Genomic DNA, 26,495 nt, shown 5'->3' with positions numbered 1-26,495 from the left:
ACTAGGTGACAAGCACAATTCTAGGAACTTGAGATTCGCTGGGAAGACAGACAAGGTTTCTAAATATATGGATTTATCTTTAAAATAATCAAGTAGCCAAATAAATGAGAAAAGTCATTTTAGGTGATGACACATACCACACAGAAAGCACGCAGAATGATGTGATAAAGAACAGTGGGGCTGGGGACAGGGAGAGAAAGGAACTTGTCCCTGGGGTCAGCTGACAGACAGTGATGAGCACGGCAGCCAAGGGGAAACCTGGAGGAAGTAGGAACAGCAAATCTAAATAGCTTAAGGCCCTTCCCACTCAAGGTCATAGCCTAGGTTTTGTAAATACTCCTTAACTACCGCTCATCTCTGTGTCGGGCCTCTCTTTCTCTGACACCTTCACCTGCTGTCTTTCCAGATGGAATTATAATCAATCAATTCACTACTTTTCAGTCTCCTTCAACCAACGGATGTCTTTCACTTTCTTCCCTAAACGAGGCCCATGGTCCATCATTCTACTCACTGTCTTTCATATATTCCCAATGGCCCGAGGGGGGACGATAAGATTTCAAGCCAGCAACTGAAGGCAACTGTCTCAAGAAATTTATCTACAAAGATGTTGGTTCAAAAGGTGTATGCGTGTGTGTGTGTGTGTGTGTGTGTGTGTGTGTGGAAATATGAAGAGAGACAGAGAGAGAGAGAGGGAGAGAGGAATTTGCCAGTGTTTGGGGGGAAAATAATGAAGTTAAGATAATGAGGAGGAATTTAAAGTAAAGAGCGAAGTTCCGTGAAGTAGAGAGAGATGGGTTGTAGCATATGGAAAGGCCTTAATATGAGTAAAAAGAAAGGACATATTTTTCTTGTGACAGAAACTACATGTGTAGGTTTTAGGTAGTTCTGTGGGAAAATTTCAAGGAACTGATTACTTGTCTGGATTTTCTTAAAAGTTAACTTCCGTGTCGGAGAAGCCAAGGCGAGTGGTGAGAATGAGATAAGGAGTGGAAGGGGAGTTTTAGGAAAAACAAGGAATATTTGGAAAAGCCTCTTGATGTGTAGGGGGAGTACTCACAGATGGAATACAGACCTGGCGGGTTCTTATATCCTCACAGGAAATATAAAACAATTGTTGGCAGCTTTGAATTAGCTTAATTTTTTTTTTGTTTACCAATGTAACAGCTTAGAATTGTGTTCTGTATATTTAGTTACACCAAGTTGGCAACACAAACGAGTGCATTCTGAATTTGACCTTGAACTGTTCATACAATCGAACTATGTTTATTATTCTTTAGGAAGAAACAAATGGCCTTTTCAGATGCACTTGCTCTTACCCATGCTGGCAATGATGCTGTGGACAGGGAGCCGAGAGGGTCCGTGGTAGAAGGACCGAGAGGACTTGCTTCTTTTTTGTTGGTCTTGGTGCTTAAATGCCGAATTCTCTTCTTTGGTTATATTAATGTAAAAACAGATATCTGTAGCATTCATAATGTATCGAGGACCTGGATTCAGTAAAATGTTTTTATTATCCTCCCTCCTAACACCAATCAAGCAGACACCAAACCTTAACATAAAAAAGACAATAGAAGAGTTTAAGAATTGTAATTCAGCAAAGGTCTCAGTGTTGTTTTCTTCAGTTTGCATAAGTCAGAAAATAACTCAACTATTAAAAAGCAGGTGAAAAGTAAAGCCCCAAGTCAGAGCCTTTTAAAGCTTGAAAGTATCCTGAAAGTTTAAGACTCTCATTTTTTTAAAGGAAAACTGTGTCCTTAGTGTGTTGAGAAGCGAATGTAGCTGGTTATTACATATGTTTATGGATACACGTGAAGAGGAATAAAGAGAAGAGACAACATCAGGGTGCACACCGTGTAGTAAGGGCAGTAAGTGTGTGTAAATTTTGTGTGTGTGTGCTGGAGCTTGTCATAAAATTCACACCTTACTTTGGTCAAAAAAGGTAAAACAGTATTTCTTACTTCAGTTGAAAAAGTTTGAGAGCCATTAGCCTAATGGAGGGAGAGGAAGGAACTTACCCAGCGTCACATGAGAAAGAATCAGAGTCCTTACATTTATTTTTGTTCTGTTTCTACCATATTTGGTTTACTCTAGATATTAGAAAAAAACATTTCAAATAGTCTTGAATACGTGTGTAGCTTCATTAGGAGAAATAACAACCACTGACTGTAACAAACAGCACCTAAAAATTTCTACTTTTCCAGATTATGCTGCAAAAACAAAATGTCCTAAATATTTGTATTTCAACATGTCTTACAGTATTACAAAGAAGTCAAGCTTTAAAATATTTTTAAGCATCAGAAGTATATATATACAAATAAAATCATATTGAGGCTTAGAGTGGAATACACTGGATATTGGATTACTGAAATATAGTAGATATATTACAAATCCTAAAAATGTTATATTATTATACTTATAATACTGATAATGTTATTTTGATAAATATATTTTTATTTCTAAAGTAAATACTTTATAAAAAGAAAAGAAAATAATGTTCTGTGTTCGAATTAGAAGGAACTATCTTTTTTTAACCTATTTCCCTTGCCAAAAGAACTTTTTAAAAAATGTCTAGTTTTTATAACTTTTATTATTACTTTGTTTAAATTTTTAATCAACAGTTTAAAATTCAGATCTATAAAAAGATTCATTTTTACATATTGTGAATTCTTAGTGGATTAAAATCTTTTGAAGATAATTTAAGTTACTAAAGTAAATATTTCTGCTGAATTATACTCTACCCCTGGTCATCTGAACTTGTGGGGACCACCCAGAAGGCTCAAGTTCAAATGTCTCAATAATGCTGTTGAGAATATTTGCCACTCATGATCACCGACCTGACTTGCATTTTGGAAAACCACATTTAAAAGGTCCGATGATGGCGTCATATTTTAATGCCACTCTGGAAGCAGACACGTACTTTTTGTGTGCATGGAAAGAGGCGTAGGTAAAACTCTTTCCTTCGTATTCCGCAAAAAACGCACTGTCCTCCAGGGTGATGTGGTACACCTCGTTGCCAGAGCACCTGCCGTACGTCTTCTGCCACTGCTCCGGGGACTGCTGGCCTTCCCTGCAGCACAGGTGCACACACACACACACACACACACAGAAGAAAACGGTGAATGCGGCTCCAACACGGCTGCTGCCTCGGGGAGGCTGGGCGTCCCAGCTGCAAGTGTCTATGTGGTGGCCCAGGTGAGGGCGTCCCTTATGTATGCAGGTACCCCAGATGTGTTCAAACCTGCACCCCACCCTAGAGGGGCTTCCTAGAAAGTAGGAGTTCTGCACAGTCCAGTAAATGAAAGCATCTCTTCTGACCATGAACTGACTTTTGGTCTCTGTGCATGTCTGTCAGGCACGCGTGGCCAAGGACAACACTGCTCTTATAGACTCGACAACACAGCCCGCTTTGTCTCATTTGCAGAAACCGCTTGGCAGCTGTAGCTGATTTTGCTTGGTTTTTAAAATTATTAATGGGTACATGTCAACTTAGCCATTTGATTCATAGAAAATATATTCCTAATTTCTACCTATATATTATACTAGTGGCTTTCTTCCAATTGTATGGCTATTAAAAATATATATATATGTTGCTTTGTGATACAAGTAAGTGATCCCAAAAGTATTAAGAAAATAAATTTAAACAGGAAGTGCAGTTTCTTTTATTCTGGACCTGTCTGCTCATAAAATATTCAACCTATGAGAAGTTTGTTATAAATATCCAATAGCCCTTTTCCCCCATTTTGTACAGTTCCAATTACTTTTGCCGAATAAAGCCTGTGAACTCTGGTAAGCACAAGAAATGCACATGCAGGAAGAAAAGTGATGAATATATAAACATACAAATACTTCACAATCTCTGTAGATTCTGAGTGGGTCTACTCAGATGAGTCATACCAACCGTAGGCAGGGTTTCAAAAGCCATTTTAAACCCTGAGTTTCCTCCGAAGGATTTCTAGGGAGATAAGACACTTATCAACATTATCAAAGTGTCGATAAGTTTTTTAAAGCATCTATTTTCAAGGTGTGTTTCATTTCCCTTCATTTCCTCTTTGGGGTGCTTAAGGAGCTCTGGGGTCTGATTGCCTGATCTGAATTCTAGCGGCAATCTTGTCAGTTATTTAACTTCTCAGTGATTCTTTCCCGCTTCTGTGGAAAACACTTTCAGCCTCATTGGGTTGGGTAAAATGAGGTAATGGAAATAACCCACCGAGCAGATGTGGAATCACAGTAACCACTCTGTAAATGTTAGCTTCCACGGTAACTCTGCCCTCAGGTCTTCCCATCGCTGTTTTACAGCCACCTTCTAGATGCACACTCAACCCGCTGAACCGTCATGCTCTTCAAACCTGTACCTTTCTGTGACGTTACCCCATCTTTCTGGAGACAGGAAAATACGACACTCGATGACCGAGTGCATCTGGCTGTGCCTAGCAACCACTTCCTAAGAATGATTGTTACCAGCGGGGACAATGTTCCCTTGGCAAACAGACAAACATAACAAATAAAATTCTTTGTCATGTGCCATGTTGCTGTTTGGCGCGAGCCAACTCAGAAAAGACAGAATCCATTTAAAGAGCTGGGAATTTAAGAGAAGATGCTCGTAATCGATCTGGGTTTGTTCTGACATCCAAAAGGCAGCACGGGCTCACGTCACCGTCACACAAGGGTACAAAAGCCACTTGAGAGAATCGTAAATCCAACTCCAGGCTCTGGAATGGGAACGCGGTGGGGTAACTTGGAAGGGAACGTCACTGTCATCGCAAAGCTTTTGGAACACGCTGCGCTGGTCTCTCCAAAGTCATCGGGTCCTTCCCCCTTCCTTCTCTCGTGGGCTGCAGCCAGGAGCCGCCTGTAATTTCCCTGAATGAGAAACTCAAACACCAAGGCCTTTCCCCAACGCTGCTCCTTCAGTCTCTTAGGCCTGATCTATTCTTTGACCCACAAGTTACTCACGACTTCCTCAGCTTTGCCACGTTAGACTTCGTTCCACAACACTGTAACACCAAAAGGTACTAATTAACCCTCCCTAGGGAATGCCCTCCACGAGGAAAGGGGTCGTGTCTCATTTACTGCCGTCCCTGAGACCCGACATTTGTTCCGACACCAGCGAGTGCTTAACAAATGCTTTGTTTAATGAACACAGAACAATCCAGCAATGTTCTTCATGCTCAATTACTAAATGTTCTGCTCTTCTAATTATATAATATCTTTTTCCTTCACCAGAATCATTTTTTTAGGTCCGGCCAATTACTTTCACTAGGATGAATTTGCCATTAGAATTGGGGGGGTGGGGAATCACTGAGTTCCGTAAGCATTAACGAATGTAAAAGGAATTTGACCTCAGCAGCCGTAAGAACACAAAAGATATCAGGAACAAAAAGAACAGAATGGAGACCTTAGTAAAGGTTATGGAAAGCCACTTAATGAAATTTGAATATTTGTTTGCCCCACTGAAATGAACACGTAGGGGAAATAATCAGCTTGTGTACTTCCTTCCTGCTACTCAAAGTGCGAGCTAACTTGTAACAGTCTGGTCTGTCCCCTGTGTGATGCCCTCGTGAAGTGCTCTGCTTTCCCGGCTGCCTACGGAATGGGAATGAACCGTCCCTGGTTAGGTCCACGTCTCCCTTTACTTTCAAAGCAATCGCCAGCCCCATCTGTCTGTGAAGATATTGGTAGGAAATGAAACAAAATAAAAAACAGGACTATGGAACTAAAATATTCCATGGAGAAATAAATGAAGTGCAGAAGAACAGTGTACACTTGAAAAAATCTCACTGAAATCTTTATTTCCCCCGAATAGAGGGTCATGCCCTAGAATTCGTGGGCCCGATTCCATAGTCACAGGAGCCTTGGATACTTGGACGGGCAGCCTCGTGGAAAAGGAAGCTTATGCCCACTGTCCTCCACATCTTAAACCCTCGACAAATGTCTTAGTGAGGAGAATATTTGAAATAAGAAGAGAGAAAGTGCAAGAAAAAGTAAGAGAGAATTTGTTTAGGAGAAAGGAAGAAAACTCTACTAAAGGAAGGAAATCACACGCTCCATTGTCACTGTCCCCAAGACCTTGCCACTGTCTGCCACCCTCTGACAAATCTCCAACCCCGGCCCCGTAACAACGTGCTGGGCAGATATCATTTCTTTCAAACCACGTTCAGAGCCATCCAGTCTGAAACTCCCCTCTCACGAGCTCAGCCTTATTCTCCCCGGGAAGCACCTGTTCTCTGAAATAATTCTACCTGGGCCTGCAGGTTCTGCAGGGAGCCGCCTGGCAGAGACGTGGGGAGAAAGGGACAGCCCTCTCTGTATTCTACCAGAAAATCTTCCACCCTCACTGCCTTATTTCCCGTGAAGACTCTAGCTTCTTGGGGCCAACACCTTAGATGGGGTACCAGAAAAACAGCTCACATCTTTTTAAGCCATTAGTTGTGGGGCACGAAATCCAAGCATGGGGGGAAGGCTGCTCTCTGGTTCTGTTCTCTCTTTCTGATTCTTCCTCCTTCCTGTTCATAGAATCACCGAGAACTACACAAGCAAAATGTCTGCCAGGAAAATGGGCTGCCCCTTCCTGCTCCCCGCAGGCGTGAGAGGCTGAGGCAGATGCTGAGCTCCGTGTGGCTCTCTCCCTCAGCCCCATCTTCTCATCCTGTAGAAAGGAGGGGAGATTAGGAAAAGGGGGTACAAGACTCTTCTTTCTCCTCAGTTTGGCTTCAAGTCACTCGTCCTGGGACAACATGAAAAGTTCCTCCTCAATATACTTAAGTATTGGATAACAAAAAAATGAAAGTATGTTTGTTCTGTTCCGTTTATGGTTCCCCGGTTAGAAATATCACTTGTTCCCATCAGTTTTTGAATGGGGCATAAATCAATTTTGAAAACAATATTTCCTTTTTCTTCCAAAGGGAATTTGCACATTCCTCATGAATCCATTATTACTTACCCCTTCCAGGCAAATGAGTGTTTATGGCCAGAGAGCAAATTAACTCACATGCCAGTTTCCTGTGCCTCAGAATCAGCCAAGTGGGATGGGACCTTTTGCTAATGACGATGTTCTTGGGTCTGCTCTTTGCAGAAATGCATTTTAATACAGGCCTCTGAAGGCAGGAAAAGAATCCATGTAGTTCTGCTTTTCCCGCAGAGGGAGAAAAGAAGGATTTAACTGGAATTTTCTGTTGCAGATGCAACAAGTCAAAGTCTTATATTACACACTCTTTCCTGTGTCAGGGGTGTGTCCAGTACACGGTTTGCATTTAAAGAAAGCACACAGCCGTGGCATTGTGATGCGCCACGGTCGAGGCTGTGAAAGGAGGTGTGTGGGAGCCTGCCTGCCTCACCGCATTCTACTTGTCCATTCAAACACCTCTGCATGTTAACGATCACGTGGAGTTTGGCCTGTCCATTCTGTTCTCTTTGGTCGCGAATAACGCAGGTGAGCATACAGTAAGCGATCGTTTAAGATTCACCAAAATGGGCACAGACTGTCAAATTAGTTGGGTTCACACGCCTCTGCTTATCATCAAACTCAACTGTTTCCACTCCAGCAGGACTGAAGAGAGCCTGCGGCAGGAACCTTCGGTTTAAGATCCGTTCTCTGTGCAGTAAAGACTCTGCGTGTAACTAGGTAGAAATACTTGCTTCAGAAAAAGGATGTCGCTTAGACTCATACTTGAAGAGTTAGATAAAATTTCCTTGCCGATATCCCTTTTTAAAGAAGATTTAAAAATGTATTTATCTCATTTTACTGGTTAAAAGTAGATTTAAGGAGTCTAAAAGAAGTGACCTTTAGTGTTAGAGGTAACAAAAATGGACCCACGGTATTTCACTCCTCACTCTAGTAGGCACCAGTGCAATGTCAGCTTGGTTCCAGGCACACTGTTCCTGTTCTCTCAGCGTGCTTCCCTGTAAACATGCATGAACTGCATTAGCTCCCAATGGTCTCAAACTTTTACTTTATTTAAAAAGTAAAATATGCCCTGGTTGGTGTAGCTCAGTAGATTGAGGATGGGCTGTGAACCAAGGGTCACCGGTTCGATTCCCAGTCAGGGCATATGCCTGGGTTGTGGGCCAGGTCCCCGGTGGAGGGCGCATGAGAGGCAACCACACATTGATGTTTCTCTCTCTCTATCTCTCTCTCTTCCCTTCTCTCTAAAAATAAATAAATAAACTCTTTAAAAATAAAAAGTAAAATATTTCAATAGCAATGGGATCTTGCCTTTACTGTCAGTGTCGGGAAGCTACAGTTCCCACTGGTCAAAGGATTTTGACAAATGGCAGCCTGTGTCCTTGGAAACAGAGTTGAAATTTAGGGGGTGGAGAGGGCATATTAGTGTTACCGAAGCTTCCAAAAGAGGTAAAGCTGCAAAGCAAAGAGCTAGCCCACGTTTTTGGAGGAACGTGTATTCTTGCTCATCCATAGACAGAACTGACACCCAGACGTAATCATCTAGAAAGAGCAGCATTCACGAACTCCAGAAGTAACAAAACACCAGACAGCATGGCTCAGGCACATATATATTCCTACTCCTCCACAGCAGGGCCTCCCCACCTTTTTATGTCTTCAGAGATCAACCTAGAAATCTGAGTCCTAAGATTAAAATATAGAGGATGAGAATCAATTTTCTACCGCTAGATGGAGCCAGAAAGCTTTCGCCATCCTCAGGATGAGAAAATGCAGGGGAAGTGGAAATAGACAAATATTCCCTGGGTTTCAAGCGTTCTTAGTAGTGAACACAAACAAGGATCACACTTGTGAAAGGGACACACTTCAGCATGAACTGAAATGGAGCTCAAGCGTCAAGCCCGACAGGCTGTTTGCACGTGAAGGAGACCCATAGTCACTGCCTTTAAAGTCAGTTTGTCCTTGGGAAACATCAGTGCAGCTTTCTGAAGTGCTCACTTAATTCAAGAAGCTGCCTACTTTTTTACACGTAAAAAATTAATAACAAAATTCTGGAAAGATCTTTTTATGTATTTTTTTGAACTATCAGGTGAAAAAATAAATTCATTTGCTATATTGAAACTGCCTTCTCTACTCTTGAATGTTACATTAAACAGTTCGCATTCCAGTGCTTTCTAGGGTTCTACTTTCAGCATTAGTAAAAACTTAAAGCTAAATACCCTGTCCCCTCAGTCTCCGAGTAGCACACACTTAGCATCTTTCTGCTCACCTGCTTTGTGCTGTCTCTTTACTTTCAAACATCATGGTGAAGTCTCCGGGAACCTTTCATCTCGTAAAGCTTAGTAGTTCGAAATATAGAAGTTTCCAAAGCTCTTCTCATTGTTATTTACATTTTATTAGTTGAAGATTTTTTTTGGCCTTTGGAAATTATGTGACTAGTCAGTCTCGTCCCCGTCCCTTCATGCTGCCCTTTGATTGATTCTCAAGATCCGCAAACTGGCCTCACCGTCGCTGAAAGATGCTCTCTTCATATAAAGTGGCTCTAGGGTGGCGAATTCCCAGTATGTTCCGAATGTAGATGTGAGCCACGTTTACCTTGTGTCCTGACCTGTGTTGAATGTTCCTCTTTTGAGATCACGTGTCCACATTACATCTCCTAAACCCTCATCCCAGTGCCTCCCATGGTGTGGCTACATGAGATCCTTATTTAGGGAATGAATGAATGAATGAATGGTCAGATTTCAACAGTATTTTCATCCCACTTACTGCTGTTTCTAGCACGTTACTTCCTTCATCACTGAAATTTCGGCACCTCCCCAAATGCTTCTAAATCCTAAGCTGCATTCAAAGAGTTCTGAGGCATCTCTTAATAATATGTTATCTAACTTTATTACTCTATTACTGTAGGCATTATCTATTAACCACCTTCTCTGAGTTATGAGAGATTCCCGACACAGAGCTGTGCATACGATCATATTGCTGTTAGAAATGTTTCTTCGGAATTCCTCTTTGGGAGTCCAAATCCAGGGTCCCCAGGGCAGGTCTGGCAAAGTCAGTCGGTGAGTCAGGCCAGATGAGACAGAGGGACAAGTGCAGGCCGGTGGGGGGTTGGGTGTTGCATGTCTACCGAACAGCGGATTCAAAGAAAACACCTCAAAAGAAGAAAACATACTGACTCCAGGCTGGTGGCCAAAGGAAACCTAACTGCTAGCAGCACTCTCAGGTTGCAAATTCATGTCTGCTGACTAGCTAGTTACTCTTTAACTTCAACTAGCACCTAACACTCTGTTCCACTCACTACAGGCATAAAATCTTGACTTTTCCTGTGTCAGATGAGGAGATTGGCTGCGATCCTCCCTCCCACCTCTTCTCTCTGCTTCTACTCCAAAGTGGTGTTGGTTGTAAGGTTATTTTTACATTGTTGAAACGGTAAATATTTGTATTTTGTTCATGGGCTATAAGGAAGTCAATGACTTCAGATTAAAAATAGAGAACAGGTTTACACATGAACCTTACATCACATCTCAGTAAAGCCGAGAAAAAAGTAGAAAACCTGTGTGCGGTGATCACATTACTATGATAATTGCAACACGGTTGACTTAAGAGTTATGTGGAGTCCTATACTATATAACCTTCCTGTAGGTACCTGAGCAATGGAAAAATTGTAGAGAAAATTAAAAACTTTGCTCTTTACTTCCTGACTGCCTTAGTTCAGTATTATGACATATTTTAATTTTCTTTATTCGAATTTCTTTTTAATTTTATTGGAGTTTACAACTGCCTTTTCTTTCCAGGTGGGAGAGAAAACAGATACCTCCTTTGCCACACCCCATTGCCTATGTTGCTTTTTTCTAGTCTAGTCTCCTGTTGAAACCCAACAAGTCTGGACTTTTCATATCTTTGCCACAAAAGCAGGGATCTTTGCTTTCAGCCTTGGTGCAGACATCAGACCTGGGTCCCATCAACCACACAGAAATGCAGTTGGTTTCAGAAGTGCACTAAAGGAGGAACAGGCAGGCAAAGGGCAGTCGCTTTTGTTGCAGTGTCTGGCTGAAGAGATACAATGGTTCTAGGGTGTGTAGAGGTTCACAATGGGGTTAGTTGGGCAGTGTGGTGGTGGAAATGTCCACGGAAGATTAGCCTAGGTAGAGGAGGCTCTCTTGTTCTGTGAGTTATCCATATGTCTTGGTAAATCTCTTTATAATTAAACTAGTTCAATGAATCCTTTTCTCGGAAGTTAAGAGTACTGAGATTCTCCTCCCTTTCTGCAAGTTTTAAGAAGATTTTCTGGAGTTGGCATTCCAGTTTGGTCCTGGGAGAAGGTTAGTGTAGCTTCCACCTACTCGGCCACCATCTTGGTTGAGGGGGCACACTACCTAATATCACCCCACACCTGTCAGAAGGGCCATCATCAATGAATCAACAAAAAACAAATGCGAGGATGTGGAGAAAGGGGAACCCTTGTGTTGGTGGGAATGCAGGTTCGTGCATCCACTGTGGAAAGCAGTATGGAGATACCTCAAAAAATTCAGTATTGAATTGCCTTATGACCCAGAGATTCTACTTCATCTAAACATATCCTGGGACTGGGGCTTCATCAGAAAACATTCCTTTATCCACTTTCCATCTTCCAAATTCCTTTGAACCTGTCACCACTTCCACTCCTTCTTCATTGTTGGAAGCATATGATGTTTTATTTCTTTAGTCATCATTTCGGAGGACGTTGATGAGGGAGAGTGGATGAGGGCATTCTGACCACAAAGTGCTTGGAACCAGGAGCCCCAAGGAATCACTTCATCTTCATGCATCTTTTACATCCTTTATTTAAGTCCTGTTTAGCGAGCATCCAGGCTGTGAAAAACATTCTTGAAGGAGTAAGAATGATTAAGACCTGTTCTCTACCTTGAATGAAATTATAGCCAACTAGGTTGAATAAAATAAATATGTAAAAGGACAGGCTCTGGCAGAATATAATAAAATTTTATGTGAATTCATAGAAAGTAAAAAATCACATTATACTGGAGAGCTTAAAATATTGTGAGGGGACCATGGTGAATATTTTACTAAATATCTGATTTAGTAAAATCCTCTGAGAAGGCAGAAGAAATGAATGCAAGGCAGAGAGAACAACATTAAAATAAGATGTAGGAGGCGGAAACCACAAACTATATTTAGGATCTTGTTATTTGAAGAACATGCTATATATGTGCAGGAGCATCATGGGAGATAAGGACAGAAAAGTAAATTAAGACTAAAGCAGGGAGGCCCTTAAATAACACAGTCATATTTGAGTTTAGTTTGATAAGGAATGATGAGCTATTAGAAGCTTCCCAAGCAGAGGGCGCCCAGATTTCTCAAAATATGAGAAAATACTGTTCTAGTTGCTTGCCACCCAAAGAGACTTAAGGAGGTAGGCTCACAGAGGAAAGGCCATGGGAGAGTCCTGGTATAGAAAAGGGAACTTAAGGAGAAAATTCCTAAAATTCTAATATGGCCAATTGCTGAATCAATGTAGATCCCTCATTGTGATAACTACACTGTGACTGTGTAAGATGTGGACATCAGGGGGCATTTACTTGGGAAGGGTGTGTGCAAATGAGCTCCTGGGACAAGTTTCTGCTTGTGTGACTTTCTCTAAGTGTGGAAGTAGTTCAACTAAAAAGCCATTAAAAATGTAATGTTTCACTAGCGCTCCCCACTCTTACTTGAGTATGCAATTGTATTTTTCAGAAAAATATATCACTGCCCATCCAAAAGCACCACTAACCCTGCCTGGGAACACAAATCGGACAACTGTATGAAACACCAGGACCACTATTCACATGCCACTCACACAAATACTGACATTGCTTTTTGGCTTAATATGTTCCCTCCTGCTGTGGCTGCAGATCTTACAAATCTGTTAGGTAATCCCTGGAGACATAGGCACTCGAGAAAGCCCAAATGTCACTGATGTTTAAATCTGTACAAGTACCATGTTCATGATGGAGAGTTAGACAAGACCATCTCTCTGTAACTTTACAAACACCTGCCATTTGGTCAGAGGAGGATAAATTTTGAAAGCTAAGGAAACAGCAGGAATGAAGATATTCTTGTGTTTCTAAGGACACCAATTACTTCGACAACAACGGATGAAACTTCCTGTACTTTGTCGTGCATAATGCGCATCCATGTTTTTGGCTCAAACGTTGAGGAAAAAAATCTTTCATTTTAATTTTTTAATTCAGTTTTTTATGTATTTGTATTTAGAAATCAATGATCATATTCCAGGGTATTATTTTGAATACATATATCATTATTGCTCTCTAGAGTTACACTTTAATGCATAAGCATAAATAAAAGAATTAAAACATTTATATAGATACAGAATTAGCACTGCCCATGTGTAATACTCATTCGTATTTTTCCCTCAAAAAATTGAGCAAAGTGGTGCACATTATACATGGTGAAATACGGTAATACGAGTGTCGATGAGTGAATTTTCATTTTACAAAGAACATTACCACAATACCCAGATCCACAGTTTCCAGATCCCATTGATGAAAATCACATGCTTGTCCAGTAAGTTAATAAAGGATCCTTATGAAATAACCATCCCCGAGGTACACAAATGCAAAATTGCTCCCCTTAAAAATTGATTATACTCAAATATAAAAGCAACTTAGCTTTCCCCTGACTTCTAACATGTACTCATGGAATGGGGCATTGGGGTTCTAATGTCTTTTCATCCATTCGAAATACTTAATATAGATATTTATATCGTTTACCAACTGATTTCTATGTGAAGCCTCCCCTTTTTTGGTAAAGTTATTTCAACATAGTATAATAATGTGCTATCATTACTGACTCTTTTAGAAACTGTTATTTGCTTACATTTATATAACTTAAACATTATTTCCTTTGGTACCCACCTTCTTTATGTTCGTCTTCTGCTACATTTTACAGTAATTGTTTTTGAGTTGACTCATTTTCTCTTACTTAATTCTTTTCATAATGCAATTCTTCCATACAAGCTTTCAAATGATCCCTTAAAAACTTGTATCTTTTAAGGGGACTGACTTTTATACTTCCTATAACTCTATTTGACTTCCTTCTATAAAAATCATCTACGATGGAATAACATGATACATCGCCTGAGAGTAAAATGCCTGATACCGTACGTACTTCAGTCATATTTTTGAGATATATCTAACACTAACTTCTGTAATAGTTAAGACAGTGATTCTACAGATTGCCTATGGTAAAGATACATGCCTTCACTCTTTATTGCCTTGAAAGCATTCTGATATGTATCTACTCATTCATACCATTGTTCTAGAAAATATCCAAATAAAATGACAAACATTTATTCCCTTCTAGTCATGAGAGGCGCCATATTTTGGCCTGACCTCTGAACTATTCTGATTTCGATGTAAAATACCCGTGGGCAGGGCTGAGTCTTTCTCACTTCATCACAAATACGGGACGTACGGTTCTCCGTGTCCTCTTCTATCTTTGAAGCATCTCTGCTGCCACCTCAACCTGTCTGACACCACATAAAGGAATGATGAGGATGTATGTAGAGTCGGACTCCCTGAACACCGGTTAATGGAGCTGATGGCAAACCACGACCACCTGCTGTGGTCTGGTCTGGCGTGCATAGTCCTCAAAGTAATCCTGCAGAGTCTTTGTCCAGTTCCATGTCTTCAGATATGTCACTTGCTGTCAACACCATGTTTGTAGCTTCACTGGAGAATTCTCCCTCATCTCCAGACCCCATCCTGGACAAAATTGTGCAAGTCTCATACGTATCTTAAACGTGTGGTGTCCAAAATAAAAACCCTGTGGTCTTTTCATTGTGGGAAATGACCAGTATACTCTTCTGGGTGCTCTGTCCAAAAGTCCGCCATCGCTCCAGACTCCTCTCTTCCTGTTCTCTCCTCTCCCATCAGTCGACAAGTCTTGACACCCATACTGAGCACATCCCATTTCTTCAACACTGGACCCTTGTCCACAACAAGGTTTAAATTAAGTGCTGTGGCTGAGATTATGCACATAATCTTTGAATCGCTTCGGCCAACCCGGAAGCCAACACATTTGTTTCTCTCATTCATATCTTATCACTCTGCCAATCAGAATCTCCCAAAGACATCCCATCTTAGAGTGACAGCCGGTGACCTTCTAATGAGCTAAAGGACCTACCTGATCTGGCCCCAGGTTGCCTCTCAAATCTGCCCCTTCACTTCCCCATCCCTCTGCTCCGGCTGCCCTGCCCTGCCTCTCGCACCACCAGCTTTGCGTTCATCTCAGAGTCTGTTACCTGGAAAACTCACATCTCAGGTGTCTGCATACCTCCCACCTTAGCTTGACCAAGTCATTGGTGAGACACCAACTCCCTGATGCCACCGTTGAAGTGGGACCCGGTATTTCATCTTGAACTTCCCACTGTCTTCTCCAGCTTACGTTTTCTCTGTTGCACGACAGCCTCAGAGATGGTGTGTATCTTACATAGTTTTGTGTGTTTATTATCTGTCTCCCCGATTTTGTTTTTTTCTGTGGATTTCCTCGTGGAAACCACAACACCTAGAATGGTTCTGTCGGAGTCGGTGCTCGGCGAATAATGGGTAAGTAAATACATAGAGGAATGGATGAGAAGATGACTATTGCGGATTTTCCACACTGAACGACTGAGGGGTAAATGGAGTATGTAATCGGCTCACGGGTGGATGACTTTCCCAGTTAGGGGATCAACCATTTCTTTCTTTCTTTAATTCAAAGGCTTTTTATTGTACTTTTTCCATTACCATTTATCCCCCTTATATCCTCTTCTACCTCCACTGGGGTGACTTCTCTCTGCCCCATTTCCTCCCCGAACTTACGAGTTCCCTCTGCAGCGTGAACACTAGCAAACAGTGAATTTTAGTTGTGAGGAGGCTGGGCAGTTCCCAAAGGGCCGGGTTTTAGTTGCTACTTTGATGAGAAAAGTTTCTAAATTACATAGTTTATAATAACTGTATGTATGGTTGGGTTCTTCGACAGATAACATATTAAAATTTATGGAAGGGATTATCAAAAAGTAAAAACTAACAATCATACCACAGGTACTTAGTAATACTTTGTTATTTTGATTGTGTCGTTTGCACCACTGGATTTCAGCTCGCTCTCTCTTTGATGAATAGCAATGACCTTCCTGGTTTTTTATACATAAAACTTAGCCGATCACAGTTATTTGCAGGACGCAACATAGCCCCACATGAGATCCTTTCGTTTGCCTTTTCATACCTGTGCTGTATAACCTGATTATTTATAAAGAGTAACCCTAGCATTTCACGTAAGCATGTGTATGTACGTGTGTGCACGTAAATGTGCGTATGTATTCATACTTTTTAAATTCAAATTGACTTACGTTGCTAACTAGCAATGACAGAACTAGAATCAAGCCCATAGTCTAATAGGGGACGTTTTCAATACTCTCAGTTCACCCCTTTTCATTCCTGCTCCTTCCTACCTAGCAAGAGAATAGCCTGGAGCAAATGGCACATGTGATTTCAAAGAGAATCTTAAGGATTATAGTCTCCAGGATAAAGGTGCTGGAAGGAAAAAATGGGAAGAACCAAGTGTTCTGATAACATTGTGGAGTGAGACAACCTGATGGGAATATTCATGCCCAGTCCTTGATCTGTCAAATGAACACTACCCCTACGTTTAATCATATTATGTTATGTGAGGCAGAACGTATTTTTAATGAGTGTGGTGTTCCTCACGATGACTGAATGAAATTGCTGTAAGTGAACACTTAGTTGCCACTCCCTTCCTGTGGAATATACCAGGCGGTAACAGTCAGTCCCTGATGTCATCCCCTGCGGTCTCACTCACTCCTTTCTCCTCCTCCTCACTGCCACTTACCCTGCAAGTCAAACTTCAAAAGCGAACAGAAAAATAGAGAAATACGTACAGGCTCACATGCAAAAACAGTCACAGTAAAGCCTTCCTCAACTTTCCTGTGCAACAGAGTGTTCACTGTGTTTCTTATCTTCGTGGGAAAAATGAGGACACATTCTTGACATTGCCTCTGTCCTAGACCCTTTCTCACAAGGAGGACATCTCCGTTGTCTGAAGCTGTCTTCTCAGAAATCCCCGGAACTGCGGCCTACTCGGGCTCCACCCATCTCCAAGTCTCTGCCTCGTTAACGACCCAGGTCCTTTTCCACGCCCTCACTCCTCTACAGTCCACAGTGCTACACTGCACTTGTCTTGCATTTCTTCCACCCGCCTCCCAAAAGCAGTGATTTCCCGAGGAAAAGTGTTCAGTTGTGGTTCCTCCCAAACCCCCAGTATTTCTACCTGAATGCCCCCCTTTGTCCCGGGGAGCTGAGGAAAGCAGCAATCCCAGCCACTTACATCTGCATTAGAAAGCAAACATTTCCTCCTTCAGATTCCCCTTGCTGCCAAACCACAAGCTTTATAGTTCCCAGGCGTCCACACTAAGTGTTTGAGAGTATGTGCTTCTTTTTTCTCTTTCCTGCATTCAGATCTTATCTGTGGCCAAGTTCTGTAAATTCTAACTTGGCAGTATTTTTCTCCTCAGTTCTCTCTTTCTTTCCTATCCATTACCACTGGGACCAAAAATATTACCTTTTGGGTGGACTAATGAAAAAATATTCTTATGAAAGGAAATTGAAAGGAAAATAAAAGAAAATGAAAATTGTTAAGGATGAAATGTCATCAGGCTGAATCACTTGTATCTGTTAATTCACTAGACTGATAATTAGGCATTTCTGTGCCCCAATTTTCCTGGTCCATGGTTACTATCCTGCAGCAACTATTGTCCAATCAGTAAACTTACGTTCATCTTTCTAGCAAAGTCATCCAATAAATCAAAATGCTACTTTGATTAGCAATCAGAGATACCACAGCCAGAGCACTGAACCCTCAACATGCAATAAAGCCAACGAAGGGAAAAGCTGTGAGGTGCTGAAGGGCAGGACAAACTCGCAAAGGAGCACAGTTACTTGAAATCATCTCAAAGTTACTTTACGACTTACAGACCAACTAGAACTAAGATGAAAATATTAATAAATAATAGGATAGGAACTGTAAGATGCTAAGAGTGTTAACCAGCCTTGGGAGCTGTATTGACTGTATTAGTAGAGACTCCAAAATTGTATTTTTAAGAAATATAATTTTTTAAAAAACATTAATATTCCTCTGACATAAAAATCCAAAGATAAGCAACTCATCTTTAACTTGTGGCTTTCCTCTGTGTCCGCATTTCCACTAGAAGAAGAGGACTAAGGAAGGGGTGATGGTGACCGAGTGGGCTGGTCTAGCACTGGCTCTGAATGAGGAACTCCATCATCACTGTGACCGCAGGCACAGCTGTCACCAAGAGAGCTGACCTTTGACCTCCAGCTCCTAATTGCTTTGTCTATTCCTTTGTTTCGGCTAGTTTGTTCTCTTATTATGAAGTCAATATATGTAGGCCTTCTAACGTCTGCTAAGGCTCAAGGGCAAAATTTCAAACATATTTTCTCAATAAGGGAATCTTGCCTCTATTCTCAACTAAAGCATGACATGGGAAATGATATAAATTACTTTAGCCAAACAATATTCTTAATAAATACACTAACCATATTAAATTAAGTGCTTTTCTTGTTGAGTTCACTATATTTGAGTGATGGTGTGTATCTGATAAGGTACTTATACATAAAAGGTGTAAAACCTCTGACACTTGATAATAAAAGACAAATAACTCGATTTAAAAATGGGCAAAGGATCTGTATAAGCTTTTCTGCAAAGAAGATACACAAATGGCCCCGAAACACACGAAAAGATGTGCAAAGTCATCAGCTGTCAGTGCAGTGCAGACCAAAACCACGGGCAGACACTGCTTTTCACCCGCTGGGATCACGACGTCAAAAAGCTGGGTGGTAACAAGCGTCACTGCGGACGTGAAGAATTTGGAACCTTAATGCATTGCTGGTGAGGACACATAACGTCGCAGTCTCTTTGGGAAAAATTCTGGCAGTTCCTAAAAGAGACTAAACAGTGTAACTGCGTGTCCCAGCCATTCCACCCTGAAATATACTCAAAGGAAATGCACGCACATGACCACATAAAAGTCATCGCATGCATGTCAGCTGTCCAGAGCAGCCTTACTCACGATGCTGGCAACAACCCAGGGGTCCACCCTCTGATGAACAGACAAATACAATGCCACATAATCACATAATGGAATCCTATTTAGTCATAAAAAGGAACAAAGGACCGATGCATGGTACCAAGCGGACACACCTTGGAAACATTATGCTGAGTGAAAGGAGCACATCAACACCCCCCCACCACACCTCACACACACCGTTTGACCCCATTTATGTGCAAGAGGCAATGTCCCAAGTAGGAAAACCTGCAGAGACAGAGGGAACTAGTGGTTCCTGGGCCGCAAAGAGTTGGGGGGAAGGTAGAGACTGCCAGAAAGTAAAGGGTTTCTCCATGGGGCAGTGGAAATACTCAAGTTAGACAGTGGTAACGGCTGCACAGTTCTGGGGCTGTGCTGAAAAAAACATTGAATTTTATACTTCATATGGGTGAATCGTAGAATATGTGAGTCACATCTTCTCAGTGAAGTGGCTATAAAAAAAGCTATCCTGACGGACGGTCGCACTTCTGTGACGCTTAGTTGTGAAATGATTTATCTCGGAGGCCGTATGATTCTGTGACAGAGACGCAATGTGATGAGCTCAAGGAATGTTCAATTAATTGGTGTCAAAATAGTTTTCAGGTTTTTATTTAATTTATTTGCAATCTGTGCACTTTCTTCAATGAAAAACAATTTCACTCATGACCCTATTCCACTCTTTCCATCAACAGATGAGAAAAGTTTATAAATGTACAGAATAGAAATATTTCTATTCCAAACTTTAACAAACTTGCTTCTGGGAAACTTTTACTGTCTTAACAGAGCACAGATGGAATCTGAGGAAAGAGTAAATTTGCCTAAAAATGCCACAAGGCCTTTCCTGTTTTCCAGTTGCCAGTTTATTCCATCTAGTATTAAATCCCAAGAAAGAATTTTCCTTTTCCTTGATATATTCGACTTGGCACATCACTTAAATAGCTATCAATTAATTTAAATAATCATAACCACAAAACCACAGTGAAATTTACTTAGAAAATCAACTTTTTGTCTGTAATAGCAATAAAGACTAGGAAGCGGTAGGAAATGCAGCGTCTCCATAAGTCGGAGCGGAGAACGTGCACCCTGGTTACATCTTCCTTGCTCATCCAAGTCAGCAACAGCCTCGGTGTTTTATGAACCTGAACCGAAGTCAATGGGAGCATGTTCCAATGATACAGCCTTTCCCCATCTACTTTGAAATGCATACAAAAGTGATTTCTTTATACTACATTAGCTAATCTTATTTACTATCTTGTTATTCTATAATAATTGCATTTTTTTAAATGTTGAGGTCAATTGTGTATAGATAGCTTTAAGACCAAAAGACTAAATTTTATCTCAAGAGTAGAAAAAGTTAGCTTTAAGGTCTTACACTGGCGACAGTCACCATCCTGTCTTTAACATTTTATTCACTAAGTACTCGTCTCCGACTTAGAAACGATGCCCGAACCCTAGGCCTAAAGAGTGACTTAGACACTTAGGGTTTAGGATGAAACAGATGATCTCAAGATTCGTTAGAAGGGACAGCAAATCCCTGTCAGCCTTCTCTATGTCTCGGACCTCTTAACAGGTCTGTATGTGTCTGTCTGTCTGTCTGTCTCTCCATCAAAGATAACACACAAATGCAAGTTTAGGTACATATCTAGCCTTGGCTTGCTATATTTCTAAATCACATAACTCCACTACTTTTATTCTACACACACACACACACACACTTTAAAATGCATTATCTTAAAGAAAAGATATACTTACTGCCCTCTAGAGGTATGAACCAGTAGCGTGATAAGTGTAGATGTCGCTGGGCATATGCAGTTTAAAGCTAACATGGCGTATTTAAACTCTTCTTCACAAACCACATGATCTATTTGAAATAAAATAGGTAAATTAGAATAATTTCCCTTGGGACGGTAATATTTTAAAACAATATGAAAAATAAAACAATTAAATTACGAACGTCGCAACATAAACACACTTATTTTAAAGATTTTCTTATACACGTGTAATTATTTCCCCAGGAAAACTGTTTCTTAAGAGAGGCTACTACAGCACAGAACATATACTCAGTAATACCGTATTCACTACGTACGGTGCCTGGTGGGTGCTGGAAAGACTGGGAAACCACTTCCTAAAGTATTTGATTGTCTAACCATGATGCTGCACACCTCGAACTGATACAGAATAATATTGAATGTAAACTGTAATTTAAAAAAGAGAGTAGTAGACCATGAGTTAGTAACTGACAGAGAAGGGGGGCTCTAACTCCAGGTCTGTCTTTAACAAAATTGGCAGGCGTTGCAAAGGTTTCATTTCCTTATGCCTCATCTGCACAAGGGGTGGGATGCAGGCAGGTTCGAGGGTTAGTCTGGACAATAAATCAGATCTAAGAAATTAGTGCACAAGACGAAACCCAAGATGGTGGAGGAGTGAGTGGAAGCTACACTCCTCCCAGGACCAAACTGGAATTACAACTAAATTAAAGAAAAATCGTCCTGAATAACCAACCGAACACTGTCTGAATAGATGCCTTATAACCAAGGACTTATGGAAGAAACCACTTCACCAGGAAAGACTGTACATTTTCTATGACATAAAACAGAGTATTTTAGAATCCAAACTGTACCAGCAGATGTGGAGGGTATGATTACCATCTCAGCAATGCCACATGCAACTATTAACTTTCCCTTGCTAGATGATCCATAATTCTCGTCGGAGACCACGAGGAAAACCATACTTGTGTGACAGCTAAAACTATCCCATTTGATTTACCTAACGGTTAAAGTAACCACAGAGTCCGTACTGAAATGCAACGATAAAAATACCGTAAGAAGTTATGTCACCTGGGAAGGTGAGGCCACAGTAAGGGGAGGTGACGCTGCTCAGCCCGAGCCTACACCCCCTTCCCCTCAATGAGTGTGTGTGACTGTGTTGGGGGAACAGCTGAGGGGGGTTGTGTTATATGAGTCACTTGATCAAAAACTATAGGAATCAGGAAGAACTGGAAGACAGGCGAGACTGAGAAAATTTAGGTAACCATCCTCATTTTCGCCTATGCCTTTTTTTCCTACAGCTCAGTAAAAGCTTTGTGGTTACGTATTAGCCCATGAAGTGGGGTGCGCACTCCTGGAGGAGTTTCACACAGAAATACAAAGTGTGTTTCACGGTGTTTAGTAAATACTGAATTATCGGGGAGCACAACTACTGTTTAGCGCTGCGAGTCAGTAATACAAATTCAGGATGTTTAATTACTAGTATTACCAGTGCCAGTAAGTATCTCTCTTTTCATTGTGTCTCCTTGGGTATTCATACCTGAGCATTTACATATTGAAATACGTGCCTCTTTATTATTCATGGTCTCCTTCTGTTTCTTTTTCATATTATAATTAGGGCATTATATTAATTAGTTTTAATATATTTGTATAAATAGCTATGTTATCTGAATTTCCTTCCAGGATAGTAAAGGAAGCACTAGAAAATATTTATTATAAAAAGGAGGTATTTGATCTGATAGGTTGAAAACCATGGTCTTATATTGAGAAGTTAATGTCTAATAATCATGGAATTCCTTGTTAGATAAAAAGTTAATACAGTATTTTCATGAAAGAGATACCAATTTAATCAATATGAATGATTGACACAAGGAAAGGAATACAACAAACTATTCAACCAGATAATAATCTTCATTTGCATAAATCAAAGAAAGAATACAGCACAATTTCTGACACATGGAAGTGACTGGAAGTCACCTACTCTAATTTCTGCTTCTCTGTGGCCACAGAGAATGGTGACCCGGGAGCCAAGGTTATGACTAGACGAAGGAGTTACTCTTCATGAGCAGGATGGGCGCCCACACGGGGAATCCACTGGACGATCTCTGCAGTTCGTGTCCCCCAGGATTTCCCCGTTGCTGTGGGCCCGTGACTGCTGGGAGTCTCCCATTCTTCCCTTTTCCAAAAGTCAGCGTTTTCTTACAGGAATCTTGCTCCCCGATGTGTGGGTTTATGGGGTGGAAGTGCAGGCAAATAACTACTTCATTTGTGCGTCTGTTGCCAGACCAGTAGGAACCCCTAGGGCGGAGTCTGCATTACCCAGACCGCCTGAACTTTGAGCTGGGAGCATCAAATGACGTCACTTTGAAGTGTGTTCCGTCATAAGGGAGGAGCAGCTTAATCTGCAGGGAACGTATTGTGCATGGCTCCTCGGATGGACAGAGACTTGAACGGGGTGGAAACCTAGTGCCCGTCACCCATAGCTGACCTTTCCTTCTCCCTTAGGTGCTAGGGTTTTCACTGCCCCGCCCCCCTCCCCCAGGTTTCAGCTGGGTGTACGGTTACCCAGGTGGAAATGACATTTCTGAGTCTCCCTTTCCGTGAGGTGTGGTCACATGACTGGGTTTTGTTTAACTGCTGGATTATTTTATTGTAGACAAACCACTTTCCCTAAACTCGCTCTTCCTTGCTGGTGAGATGACCCGTGTGGTCAAAGTCCAGCTTTGATTTCAAAGACCACATTGCTTAGCAACTAGCCAATCTGCCTGTTTTTTTCTTTATGGCGTCTAATCGCCCTTCCCTGTTGAAGAAAGCATTTCTGCTTTCAGAATGATAGACATTTCATCGTGTCTTCCCACCCTTCTACAGTTTCTGCTTATTTCGATCAGGATACCAGGATCTCTCTGCTCCGCTGCTGGCCAGCAGAGCACACGTGACCCTGGGGTCCTCACCGAGGGCCGGGGCAGGTGCACGCTCCCCCTCCCTCCACGCCCACCTTGCTCTGTCTTTCAGACGTGAACAATGACAGTATTGACCTCAAAGGCTTTCTGAGAAAGATAAACAATGAGTATAAAATGCTGAACAGAATTCTAAACAAGTAGTATTACAATCATGCATTATTAAAATGAAAAATATTTGCATAAACTCTCCTGAAATATGTGCCAAGGACACGTTTTAATGATGTAAGTAGCCAATCAGTATAACTCCATCATTATCCAATTAACCATGATCCCAGTTTTATAGAGATTCTGTATTCTGCATGTATGTGCATACGTGCACATGTATGTCTGATAAGACAAATAATTATCTGTAAAATCAGGAATCATACTACTCATTGTAACTACCTCAAGGGTGGGAAACAGGTCTCAAGAGATAGGAATGTGGAAATAACAGAATTGTGTGAGATTCTTGGTTTCTTTATTATTATCATTTGTATTGTTTTTAAGTTAAGGGCTTTTAAGATAAGCAATTATAATTAAGGATGCAAATTCATAAGTAGATATGAAATCTAGTTTCTAGTCCCTTTATGGCTTTATGAAAAATAAAATTGTTAATTACACTTAAACAAGTCAGATACTTTTTTAAAAGTCTGCCTCACAGCGTTTTCTGAGCTCCTGTTTGATGGAAAGTACTAGAAGTTTCTTCCATGCAGTTGCTAGGTAACCGCCCTTAGGATGGCAATAAACAGCAGTAGAACATGCACTCAACCAATCCAGCCCCGGGTTTTGATTTACAGAAATCAAATATCATTTGAAAAAAAAAGCTTTTAAACAGAAACGCAAACCAGAGTAAAATTTGAAAATTGATCGTTTTTGTTTTTATTATACCGGGAGAAGTCTCTTATGGACACCAAGTGAATAAATTGTATTATAAAAAGTCTCACATAGTGTCTTCTTATTACACTGTTTATAAGCCTGAGTAGGCTGCTGTCTGTGAAAACTGCTTCCTCTTCTGAGAGGACAACAGATCGTCTCTAACAATCGAGTTTTATTCTGATCCCATTGCCGGAATCAGTAAAACAACCAATCGGGGACAGTGTGTGTGTGTGTGTGAGTGTGTGTTCACCAACACGTACATATATGCATCGGGCACTTGTGCCTGTTCTAGGGTTGTGGCCCACTCATCCACTACATGGCTGCGAATATGTTTAAGGAAACCTTTGTAAGTCATTCAGTTCCCCAAGGCCTAAATATAAGGATGCCTGCTTGACATACAGAATTCAACCCAGTTTGAGATTGGCAACATGCTGTGACACAGATTTATTTCACTTCAGTAACATCGAGTATGAAAAACATTTTTCTGTTCTTCAAGTTGCTTGAATTCTTGTCTTATTTTAATGGTGTAATGCTTTTAAATGTTTCATACTAATTAAGTGCTCAAAAAGAGAACCGTTTCCTGAACTCTAGAGCAAAACAGTTTTATTAATCTCCTTTCCTTTTAAACATGTCAGAAAAAGAGCAGTCTTAATATTTTATGAAAACTAATTTTACTCAGAGGTCTCATTTTTTTAGGTTCCAATCAAAACTATTCTTTCCTCACTAGTTCACAATAGCTGTTGGTATCGTGAGAGCTAATGATATAGTGATTGAATCATCTTAGTAATAAAATGATCATAATATCAAGCAATACTTCACCTTTTATTCTAAGTGATACAGATGTATGCATATGTGTCTATATAAATATTATTAAACCTCACTAAATAAATATTTATAATTAAACCACAATGATATCATAGATGATGTATATTATATATATAATTATATTCTAGAGTTCAGTGAACATGTAAGCAATTAAAAATTAATTATTTAACTGCTGTAATAGAATTCATATAAAGGTGAAAAGAGAAGACGAGAGGTGAGAGTTGCAAAGATAAAAAGTAAAACGCTCCCTCGCTCTTCCTCGGCTCCCACAGTCAGTTGGTATTAAGTCCACAGAATACTTGGAGCGACTCGGGAATCTGTTCTCACGCTGCATTTCTGTTATCACCACTCTGCCTCAATCTCTTTCCCAGTACCTACCACCTCAACAGCTATTACAGCTTCCTGAGTAATCGGCCCCATGGGTCCTCTCTGTCCTCTCCACCGCGCTCCACATCTTCCCTACAGTCACTTCGTTATCTAAAGTTAAATTTTGTACCTTCCCCTAAAACTTCCACTAACCTCTCATTACTTCTCAACACCCCAGTTCTTCAGTAAAGCCTACTTCACAACCGCACAGACACACACACATGTTCCTGTGTGGACCGTATGAAGTCCCTAAGTTCCCACGCAGTATGATTTGGGACAATGTTAGATGAGAAAAATCCCATTATAATATTTGCCATCTTCAATTACTAGCTCTCCTACTGTTAGGAATTCATTCTTTTGGAGGTAAAATTTGTATTTTAAGAGGGCCATTTCAATGCAAAAGTAATTACTCCAGGGGTAGAGATATTATATTAAATTATAAAAGCCATAACTATCTATAATAAGTCCATCAGATCAATGAAATTCATCAAGCAAAACCTAGTGAGGCCAGATCATAGCTTGTACCAAGAGTCTGACCCATATGGAGGGGAGCAGGGCCAGAGGAGGACCAGGAGGTTACAACTGAAGCATTATGGAGGTAACAGGCTCAGCTGGAGCAGTATTTCTGATCAGAATGCACAGGCACACCGGCTCCCTTGCAAAGGGTAAGA

General features: G+C 40.9%; 1 protein-coding gene across 2 annotated transcripts in view; it reads right to left on the bottom strand.

The window, feature by feature from the left end:
- KCNT2 (potassium sodium-activated channel subfamily T member 2) overlaps nucleotides 1-26,495 on the bottom strand; it is a 194,412-nt gene that overhangs the window by 50,555 nt on the left and 117,362 nt on the right. For both annotated transcript variants that reach the window (XM_024576037.4, XM_024576038.4), the window contains exons 14-16: nucleotides 20,805-20,913; nucleotides 2,915-3,064; nucleotides 1,317-1,546 (exon numbers count right to left, since the gene is read on the bottom strand). In XM_024576037.4, coding sequence (XP_024431805.1) covers nucleotides 1,317-1,546; nucleotides 2,915-3,064; nucleotides 20,805-20,913 — 489 coding nt within the window. The remainder of the gene's footprint in view (nucleotides 1-1,316; nucleotides 1,547-2,914; nucleotides 3,065-20,804; nucleotides 20,914-26,495) is intronic.

Source organism: Desmodus rotundus, chromosome 10 (assembly GCF_022682495.2).
Source record: "Desmodus rotundus isolate HL8 chromosome 10, HLdesRot8A.1, whole genome shotgun sequence".
NCBI lineage: Eukaryota > Metazoa > Chordata > Mammalia > Chiroptera > Phyllostomidae > Desmodus > Desmodus rotundus.
Note: the sequence above shows the minus strand (reverse complement) of the source record. Positions and strands in the feature narration are given on the sequence as shown.